Source organism: Papaver somniferum, chromosome 7, assembly GCF_003573695.1.
Source record: "Papaver somniferum cultivar HN1 chromosome 7, ASM357369v1, whole genome shotgun sequence".
NCBI lineage: Eukaryota > Viridiplantae > Streptophyta > Magnoliopsida > Ranunculales > Papaveraceae > Papaver > Papaver somniferum.
The window spans coordinates 3,648,241-3,659,161 of NC_039364.1; the positions used below are offsets into that span (position 1 = coordinate 3,648,241).

Here is a 10,921-nt window from a genome sequence, read left to right on the forward strand (position 1 = left end):
CGTATAAATAATTCTTCTATACATATGTGAATGGATAAGTTGCATAGAGAATTTCCATCAATGTTTGTAACATGAAGAAAAAACCAGTTTGTAATCCTATCCAAAATAGAGTTTTAGTGAATGTTTTGGTTTTATTCATTTTCCAGAGCATTATTTTAGGACATGAAATGGTGATGGGTCAAGAACCACAAATACTATTGGTAGTGATGAGTTTAAAGTAGGAGTGGTTCTTGATTTTGATAGCTTAGCATCAAAGATTGGGTTGACATCCATGTCTATGGCTCTTTCTGACTTCTATTCTTCTACAAATGATACTTCTCATAGGAGGAGGCTGGTTCTCCACATTAGAGACTCCCAAAGGGACATTACTGATGCAGCTTCTCAAGGTACATATATACTTTGTTTTTTCAACATCGATGCAATTGCACTTGTTCTGTAATTACAGTAGAATGAAATGTACAAAATTTATGTCCTGGTTGTCTGGATGATGGGATTTATAATCACAATTTTAATTTTGGTTTTTTCCACAAATTATACTCCTGTAAAAAGAGATATTTTCACTACTAAATTGTGTTCCATAAAAAGATATAGCAATATGTAGTAAATAAATTTAGCGGACTTGAAACTATTTTTTCAAGGAAAATCAACTTAAAATTTGTCTCATCATTTCCTAAAATTTGTACAAATAGTGAAAGTACCTCCTTTTATGGGACCGTGGAAGGAGTGTGTCATTTTGGGTACTAAATTACCTATCACCGTTTCAATGCGTAGCGCGGTTGCAGTTCTGAATCATGTGTAGTTCCTGGGATTAATATTATTTTTTACTTGTATACGTAACAGCTGCAGATCTAATTCAAAATGTTGGAGTTCAGGCCATCGTAGGACCATCAACGTCATTACAAGCTATTTTCATGGCTGATATAGGGAACAAAGCTCAGGTTCCTATTATTTCTTTCACTGCTACAAGTCCTTCAGTTTCTACGTCTCAAAATCCGTATTTCATTCGAACAACACAAAGCGACTTGTCCCAGGTAAATGTGATTGCTGAATTGGTTAAAACATTTGGATGGAGAGAAGTTGTACCCGTATACGAGGACACGGAGGATGGAAAAGGAGTCATGCTAGATTTGATCGACTCATTCCAAGCCATCGACACCAGAGTTCCTTACAGGAGCGTAATATCCACTTCAGCTACCGATGGTGAAATTCTAAGCGCACTTTACGAATTAATGGCAATGCGGACTAGGGTGTTTGTTGTGCACATGACACCGGCCCTTGGAATACGTGTTTTTCAAAAGGCAAAAATGATTGGGATGATGAGTAAAGGGTACTCATGGATCATTACAGATGGGTTAGCTAATTACTTGGGCTCATTCAATTCTTCTGTTATTGATTCTATGCAAGGAGTATTGGGTGTAAGGCCATATATTCCAAGCTCAACAGAGCTTGACGAATTTCGAGCTCGATGGAGAAAGCAGTTCTTTCTAGACAATCCAGGAATCGAAAACGTGGAGTTAAACATTTTTGGTTTAAGGGCTTATGATACAGTTCGGGCACTAGCAAGTGTCCTGGAGAAACTTGATAAAATATCAAGTATTTCAAAGATTGGTCCTAAGCTTTTGCAGCTAATTTCCAGGACAAAATTTTATGGCCTTGGTGGCGACATCAATCTCATCAATAGGGAATTGCAATCGAACACCTTCCAGTTGCTTAATGTGATTGGAAACGGGGGTAGAGAAATTGGTATTTGGACAGCATCGAATGGTATTTTACGTGACTCAAGCAGTTTAATTACTACCAGAGAAAATTCTTTTTTCTCGCCTAGAGATAATTTGCGCGTTATAATATGGCCTGGAGAATCAACTGTTATTCCCAAATGTTGGGTTGTTCCAGAAATGGGAAAAATGTTGAGGATTGGAGTTCCAGTGAAACGGGGTTTTACGGAGTTTGTAAAAGTAACAAGGAATAGCAGTTACAACAGCTCTGCTCATGTCACTGGATACTGCATAGATGTGTTCAAAGCTGTAATAGAAATGCTACCATATCCTGTTTCATATGAATTTGTCCCTTTCGCGAAGGCTGATGGCACGACAGCTGGAACTTACAATGACTTGGTATATTAAGTTTATGCGCAGGTTAGTTTTACTACTGTTTCTTCCAATAATTTTTTAGGACGCGTAAACTGGTTAATTATTTGTGCTGTTGAATTTTTTCTTAACAGAATTATGATGCAGTGGTTGGAGATATTACAATAAGTGCAAATAGATCGACCTATGTCGATTTCACGTTGCCTTATACCCCATCAGGGTTTTCGATGATTGTTCCGCTGAAAGATCACACGAGCAATAATCCATGGATATTACTGAAGCCTTTAAACTGGGAGCTTTGGGTAGCCATTACAGGATTTTTTCTCATGACTTGGGCAATGACTTGGGCTCTGGAACGTGAAGAAAGTAATCCAGCTTTTCAAGGGGGAGCTTGGAATCAACTGGAAACCATGTTTTGGTTCTTTTTCTCGACACCGGGTTTTGCAGATCGTAATTTCTTTTCTACTCTCCCTATCAAATTTGAATTTTTAGTTTATGATAAATCACTTACATCATACATAATGCTTAGAGTTGCCAAGACTTAGTTTATTCTGAGACTCTGATTTGGTTTTACTTTTATTTCAGAGAAAAGAGTGCATAACGGTATGGTGAAAGTTGTCTTAATCGTATGGGTTTTTGTTTTGGTCCTGCTCAGTTCAAGTTACACGGCCAGTTTGACATCAATGTTGACAGTTCACCGGCTTGAACCTACTGTTACAGACGTACATGAACTAATCAAAACTCGCCAAAATGTTGGTTACCTAGAGGGAACATTTGTATACACAATGTTAAAAAGGATGGGATTTTATGAATCTAATCTGAAACCTTATATCTCTACCGAAGATTTCAAGGAAGCTTTCACAGAATTGAGAAATATGGAGGATCGTATTGTCTCTGCTTTTGATGAAGCACCTTATAACAAACTCCTCCTTGCAAAATATTGTCACAAGTATGCCTTAGTTGGACCAATGTACAAGACGGAAGGATTCGGCTTTATAAGTTATTTCTAAATCACAAAATTGGTTAAAAAGACCAAAATCAAGAATTCCTGGGTGAAAAAGACTTGTACATTTTGATACTGTTCAAATGGACAAAAATTAAAAAGATACTGTTCAAATGGACAAAAATATAAAAATAGCCAGGATGTAACCGGTTTCATCCTACCCATTTTCAAATATTTTTTCTTATTTTTAATTTATATCAGGATGTATCCAGTTTCATCCTTGCTATTTTTTAAGTTTAAGCCGCGATGAATCCAGTTTCATCCGTGCTATTTTTTTTTGTCCATTTCACCCATACTAATTTTTACTCGTCCATTTGAAACAAATGACCCATTTTCCGTTTCTAAATTCCCATTCATGTTTAATAAGTATTTTTGGTTGGTCATTTTTAGCGCAAATAAGCCATTTCCATTTCATCTCAGTGTTGGAGAATAACAATCAAAATTGATCAAACAAATAAATAATAAAAGAGGCACTTATCTGATTTTCGTGTCTTCAAGTTAGCCAACTGTTGATGTCTTGAACATCCTGTTAAACAACATAGAAAGAAGAAACTCGAATGGTAGATTGAGGCGCATGTTCAACATACTGTCCTTAAGACAAGAATGCCCGGCTACACTCTGAAAAGATGATGCTATAGCCCTATGGGTACATCTGCCTCCAAGATACAACAATCTTAACAAAGTTTGAATAGCACATTCAAATTTGTCCTACTAGAACTTGGCAGCGGAAAACTCATGGAATCGTTAGCACTTAAACCCTCGAATCAAACATCGAAAAACGAAGAAGAAGTACTCAAATCCAGGGGATATAAGAGAGGTTTTTCTATATATATCGACAATAAAAAGAGGTTCTTCTTATATAAAACCCTAACCCAAATCCAAAAAATATATGGTAAACTTATCCCGTAAAAAACTAAGAGATAAATTTGGAAGGTGTTTTTTATTTTTGGAAAAACCTTTTTATTAGTAATTTTTATTCACATAAAACTGTATTTTTTCCAACAATCCCCCACATGAATAAAAATACGATAAAACACGGAAAACAAGAAATATCATGAATAGGCATAGGTGTCCATAAGGTCTTGAACCTTTGCTTAGTGAGAGGTTACCTGAACTACTTATTAGCCAGTGTCCATTAGGTCTTGAACTGTCTAACATTTGGTGTAACTCGCGATAACAACCACACATGATATCTCCAAGGTTGCTGCCAAGCTCCGCCGTTGTGTCCATTTTGGCCCTGGACGTCTTGTTTCTCAGAATGCTCTAGAGAATCAGCTCATATTCTCATAGAAAGCGAACCACTTCCTCATTCAGATAGGTGAGTTCCATTAAGAGTGTTCACTGCTACACCCCACTTCAATCTTAAATTGAAACTATGGAACTCATTAAGACTTATTAAAAGTCATCCTTCACATGCAGTCACACTATCACATCTACACCATAGGGAAGGGACAGAGAATATAATTCTCTGATAGTGTTTACCTTTACCCGCCATAAATTAGTTGTCTCATTCGAAACCTTGATCTTGGGATCTCCAGTCAGCAAGGTTGAGTATCCTTCATGGCAAGTTTATTTTATATGAGCTTAAGTCCCATTCCCCCTCGATGTATAATTACGAACTATCTCTTTAGAAAATCCTTTCGTCAAAGGACCACTAATTTTTCTGTTGACTTCCCTAAGTCTGTGAGGTTCTCTTTTGACTTTACATGTCTACTGAGACCTCTTTTTGACTTCACGAATCAACTAAAATTACTTCATTAAAGAGTATAGTTATCTTACTGAATTAGCCTTCTCCGAGTATGTCTAGACTTTGTCATTGTTCATTTACTTTAGACTCACATAGTCAATTGAGTTTCTGCAATGATGGCCACAGGCTTCGGTCACAGAGGAATATCTTCTAAGAAGCATCTTAGTAATCATTCGTCTTCCTATTATGCTTGAATTAAAGCACACGAACTTTGATTTCTTCAATATACAAGTTCATCTAGTCTGTTTTAAGGACTTCCTTAGACAGACACTCCTTAAGAGGATACACACATAGGCTAAGATTTTTACATAGCCTGAAACAACAACATCTCTTAAGGTCAGTATAATATGTATCACATACACAATTTAATATGTACCTCAAGTATTGCAAGTCGTATTGCAAGTCTCTGATCAGATTATCCCAGTAATTCTTTGAGATACTAGTGTATTTGTATACACCTGCTATACTGCACATTTACAACACACATTAACCACATCGAGTTTGACAAAGACCATTTCCTTCCGAATAACTTCTGGTTCCCTCCGATCCTTTAGATCAAATCAATCAATTGGTTTTTCAGTCAAATCGTAAATATCACATATTTGATAGGTGGTTGTAAAGCATATTAAAAAAAATATACATGTACTATTCAGTAGTACATTTTTTACATCTTCCTCAAGATTAAGGTTAGTGCAATATATATCACATATTTGAAATTAAATATGTACCTCATGCATTCCAATCTCTGATCCTTTAGTCAGAGCATCCCTGTGATTTCCCAGGTTAAAAGCGGACATGCAAATCTGTTTTACAACACATACTAAACGCGTTAGACAGAAACTATATCCTCAACATTTATTTTGGTTACCTACTGATCCTTTAGACCACTTCAACCGCATAATAGTTTCCTGTCAAATCTGAAGTGAATTCCACTTTACCTCTGCATGATTACTGAACCAAATTGCATAGTACTTACTAGTGCCATCACGCATGCTTTTGTTGATGGACAATACTTTGATCCGCATAATCCAATGTTCCAGTTCCTCATGCATCGCCTCATCTTTTCATATAGATTTTTCACCTGACTTTAACTAGCTCATTGCCGCAGGATATAGAGCCATATAGACAGATACGTAAATCACCTCGTATTAGTGGCTGTTCAAAGTGGGATTTATACAAGTCCCAGAATTCATTGCTGACTTGTGGAAGAGTTAACAACGAATAACCCTTAGTATCTGTGTGCATGTCAAGCACAATCACGGCTAACCGTGATAGCCCCAATGCATCCATGTCGATCAGCTTCTTAATCCTGCTCGACGTACCACTAGGAATATTTACACGAGTCTTTACCATCGCCACCTGCTCCTCAACCTTCATATGTTTTGCGAACAGTTTTGCAGCACGACACCCTTTTGTCAACGGCCGTAAGCCCCTGAGAAGATCCAATGCTCTTAGTGCAGATGTACTAATAAAAAGAACTGTAGGATTTCCTGCATCAATTTTTCCCTCTGAAATCTTCCCTTCACAGAGCTCTGCTTTCCATGACTTTCCAAAAGCCACCTTCATATGTTTAGAGAATCAGCATCTCTCTTTAGGTCTTCAGGTGACTTCACAATGCACGAACCATTAGAGGATTGTTTTCAGTTGAGAAAGAAGCTAAGTTGCTGAGAAGCAAGAAGATTAGCAGAAGCAATAATTTTTGATTCTTTCTTTGTTTTGGTTCCACTGAGGACATACTAAACTGTTATGATGACTATCATAATCACCAGTTACCTCCGACAAGTGACGGGGAGCTCTAGGATTTCTATCTGTTTCGGAAGCTTCATCTAATGCATAACCGTGCACGTGGGAATGAGCTACGACCTTCAGCAACCAACTGATTCATAGCACAGCTTCCCGTCACTGCCAAACAACAGTTTCCTCCTTTCTTCCCTGCTAACAGCCAACAAGCCCTTTAGCTCGAACTCATACTACCATACCTTCACTGCCATTAATCATCCCATCGCAACTCCATCAACTGCCACTTCTAATGACTGCCAACACCTACTGATTCTCCGAGTCACCATCGTTTATAAACTGAGACTCTCCAAACAGAGCTTCTCCTATCTGCTCCATCAACTCCGATGAGTCCGTGACAGAGATTACATATAGTTCCTTAGTCCACTACCTTTTAACTAGCCTGACACATTCTACATGTGATACTCCAAGAGTCCCAGTTTCTCGAAGGAGTTAATAATCATACATCTTGGCCTTGGATCTTACACAGTTCTTATAGGCATTCTTCCGTGCCACCTAGCACAACTCCTCAATCTCAAGTCTCCTGAACCCCCTTACATCATTTGCTCTAGGGATTGAAGTCTCGGTTTCATTTCTGTCCACCGCAGGATGGCAAGGCTTTCTAGGAATCCGTGGAAAGCCAGAAGACGACGAAAACGAAGAACGACGTTTCTTAGAGTTGGTTTGATCTTGGACAGATGGTCCTAAGATGGGAGGAGCAGGATATTCAGAGACGGGAACGGCTGGAATAGCTGCAGATATATTCCCTAATATTTTGTCCGTGTCATAGATCAACTGAACAATGGAGTCTGGATATGCAACGTTGAATAAATCTTCAGGAAAGCTAAAGAGTCTCCTAATTCGCTCATCACTTTCGAAGTCAGGTGACACACGTCCAGATTTCCGTGATAGTCTAGAATCTACAATACTATATATGAATTTTCCTTTGAAGTAAAACCGCAGGGTATTTAATTAATCCCATTAGCATCTATGTTACTAATCTAACTAAAAGTCACCTTGTAGTGAACACCAAGACCACCCACTTTCGCTTGGAAGTAGAAATGACAAAGCAATTAAAATAACGGATTTTCATCTCATTCATATCAATGAACCCACCAAAAATTCTCTGACACCTATCCAGTTACTCAAGATTCTTATAAGGAATGAAGCATGTCTCCATGTTGAATTCTGAATGGAGCCAAATTATATTTCGCATAAACAGTACGAAGTTTCCCTTATCATTTGAGTAAACTCAGAGAAAGTTACCTTCCTTCAAGTAACTGACTTGTTCTTGAGGACAACCACTGACAAAAGAAAGAATCCGTCGCCACACACTATCAGATATCTATCCAGCATGTCATGCCGGTATGTTAATCCACTTGTATATGTACCAGGCCAGATGATAGCTTGCTACTGTCATCTCTTTCTCCCAAGTATCAAATCGAAATGTTGGTACACTTGTAAAGGTACCATACAAGCACAAAAGTCCGACATGCTCCTGAAATGTATGAACAATAGCAGGATCCAAGCTTCCTTTAACTGCGGTCCATCAGCAATGATAACGCCCCCAAGAACATCACTATATTTGTTCAGCTGCAAGAGAATTCCAAAACCTAAGAGAAGCTGAAACCCATGATCCCTTGAAATGGAGTCAGACGGCTGCTTGTTACTGGTCTCAACATCCTGCGAGCCACCCTGCTAATATCACATTCAAGAAAGTCGATTATTGTGCATCCAACACCCTGTAAAATAAAAGACGCACACCCAAGCAATACCGGTTTTAAAAATTGTGTTGCCAAAGTAATTGACCACGTGCATGGCTAAGAAAATTACCAGGTTCCAATTGGCTTATCAAATCAAGCCAAAATCATAATCGAATGGATTCAGGAAGATACACATCAATTCATGACAACCGATTGGATATCATGAGACCGGTACAAATTAAATTTATAGTTTTCAACTTTCAAATTCGTATGAGAACAATTTCTGGCAGACAGCTGCAACACATGAATTTAAGGTTCCACTTTTTAACATAAAAACACGTTTGATATTATGGGCTTAACAAGAAATTGAGAGATGGACAATCTCTACAGCACAATTTACTGGTTCTATTTGTTAAACCCTAACTCGTCAATTTTAACTGTTATTATGATAAATTTCTTGTCTTAAGATTGTTGGAGAATAACAATCAAAATTGATCAAACAAATAAATAATAAAAGAGGCACTTATCTATTTTCGTGTCTTCAAGTTAGCCAACTGTTGATGTCTTGAACATCCTGTTAAACAACATAGAAAGAAGAAACTCGAATGGTAGATTGAGGCGCATGTTCAACATACTGTCCTTAAGACAAGAATGTCCGGCTACACTCTGAAAAGATGATGCTATAGCCCTATGGGTACATCTGCCTCCAAGATACAACAATGTTAACAAAGTTTGAATAGCACATTCAAAATTTTTCCTACTAGAACTTGGCAGCGGAAAACTCATGGAATCGTTAGCACTTAAACCCTCGAATCAAACATCGAAAAACGAAGAAGAAGTACTCAACTCCAGGGGATATAAGAGAGGTTTTTCTATATATATCGGCAATAAAAAGAGGTTCTTCTTATATAAAACCCTAACCCAAATCCAATAAATATATGGTAAACTTATCCCGTAAAAAACTAAGAGATAAATTTGGAAGGTGTTTTTTATTTTTGGAAAAACCTTTTTATTAATAATTTTTATTCACATAAAACTGTATTTTTTCCAACACTCAGTACTCAAATATTTCCGTTTTTCTCATATCATTTGATACTCACAGGCATTTCCTAGAGGATCACTTTTGGTCCCTGACATATCTCGAGCTATCTTAAATCTACGGGAAGATGATAGAATTATAAGAATCGAGCAAGCTTGGTTTGGGAACCAAAAGAGTTGTTCGGACCCCAATCCGATGGTCTTTGAAACTAGTCTCAACTTTGATAGCTTTTATGTTCTCTTCATCATTACAGGAATTCCATTGATTTTAGCCTTCCTTGTGTACATCGCCAAAATCTTATTAAAGTATACTTCATTTCTTGTTATGATCGAAGATATGTTGCAACGCAGCCAACGCCAATGCCAGCGCTTTAGAGATATGTGGAAAAGTTTTAAAGATCATTTCTGGCAATCCCTGATAATCTTCTGGCAATTCGATTTATGGCAGCGATTTAAAAACCAGATCCAGTTAAGCAGAGGAGTAAAAGGAAAAGAAAACGGCAAAGAGCCGCTGATTGAACCAATACCAGCATCAAGAAACGATAATAATGGATCAGTAGGCTGCTCATATCCACAACATCAAAATTTGATTATTAGAGGATGATCACTGAGACTTGCATCTGTATACTTGTGCTATGCTGTTTTGTTGTGATATGCTTTTTCTTTTCTTTTTTGGGAATTTTAATAAAGTGCCACACTTTCAATCTCATGTTTAAGAAACTGCCACCGTATTTTTCAGAATTTATTTAATACCACATATCTGACATTTTCCATCCAAAAAAATTATTGACATTAGTTAGTGCATAGGTGGCAGTTACCCATCCTAGTAAAAGACATCTACACCCTCAAATCGTCTCAACCATTCACCGACCACTGACAGCTTGGGTTTCTTACTCTTCTTGATTCAACAAAACCCTTGTCAATGTCCATCACAAAGTCAGTCCAACAACTACCCCTTTCATTACCAATTCAAGCCAACAGAACCCATGGGAATTACATCAACACCAAGCTGTTTTCTTAACTAAGTTTACTGCCAAAACTTGCCCTGAATCACCTCATATTTCTCTGCCTCCATCAATCTCATAAAATTTCTTTAGACTCATATGAACCCGGCCATCATAACTCATGGAAAATACTTCCACGAGCAATTTTCAGCAACATCCCTTGTGCACAGGCTCAACTAACAGAAACTGAGCTTGAAGAGGTAAAGAAAAAGTCATTTAGGCCTTTTATCGAACACCTGATGTGCCATTCTCATCTTGCTGTAACATTGAACTTTCTATAGCTTCTAAACTCACCCAAACACCTGCAAATTCAATTCACAACAAACCCATAGTTGAGAAACCATTCAACAATAATAAATCTCCAAATCCAATCCCAATTATCAACCAACAACACCATTATCTTCTCTGGTTCAATTGGTCTTCAAACTCCATCAACTGCTCAACATTTCGTACTCATTTCAGCATGCAAGTACCCATTGTAGACTCCCAAAAATCAGACACGGAAGCAGCACATTTCCACCTGAATTTCAGCTGAATCTCTTCCTTTTTTCTGGTTCAGAACA

General features: G+C 37.6%; 1 protein-coding gene across 1 annotated transcript; it reads left to right on the forward strand.

Annotated features, from left to right (window-relative positions):
- Positions 1 to 271: 271 nt before the first annotated feature.
- On the forward strand, positions 272 to 3,097 carry LOC113293922 (glutamate receptor 2.2-like). The gene is made up of 4 exons (XM_026542365.1): positions 272 to 386; positions 841 to 2,114; positions 2,222 to 2,537; positions 2,673 to 3,097. The coding sequence occupies exons 1-4, from the start codon at positions 272 to 274 to the stop codon at positions 3,095 to 3,097; spliced, it is 2,130 nt and encodes a 709-aa protein (XP_026398150.1).
- The last annotated feature ends 7,824 nt before the right edge of the window (positions 3,098 to 10,921 follow it).

What these genes read in the sequence shown, in the direction of transcription:
- LOC113293922 (XM_026542365.1), top strand. Translation starts at nt 272, where the DNA reads ATGTCTATGGCTCTTTCTGACTTCTATTCTTCTACAAATGATACTTCT. An exon ending in CTGGAACTTACAATGACTTG is followed by an intron (nt 2,115 to 2,221) that starts GTATATTAAGTT and finishes TTTTCTTAACAG; the next exon opens with AATTATGATGCAGTGGTTGG. An exon ending in GACACCGGGTTTTGCAGATC is followed by an intron (nt 2,538 to 2,672) that starts GTAATTTCTTTT and finishes CTTTTATTTCAG; the next exon opens with AGAAAAGAGTGCATAACGGT.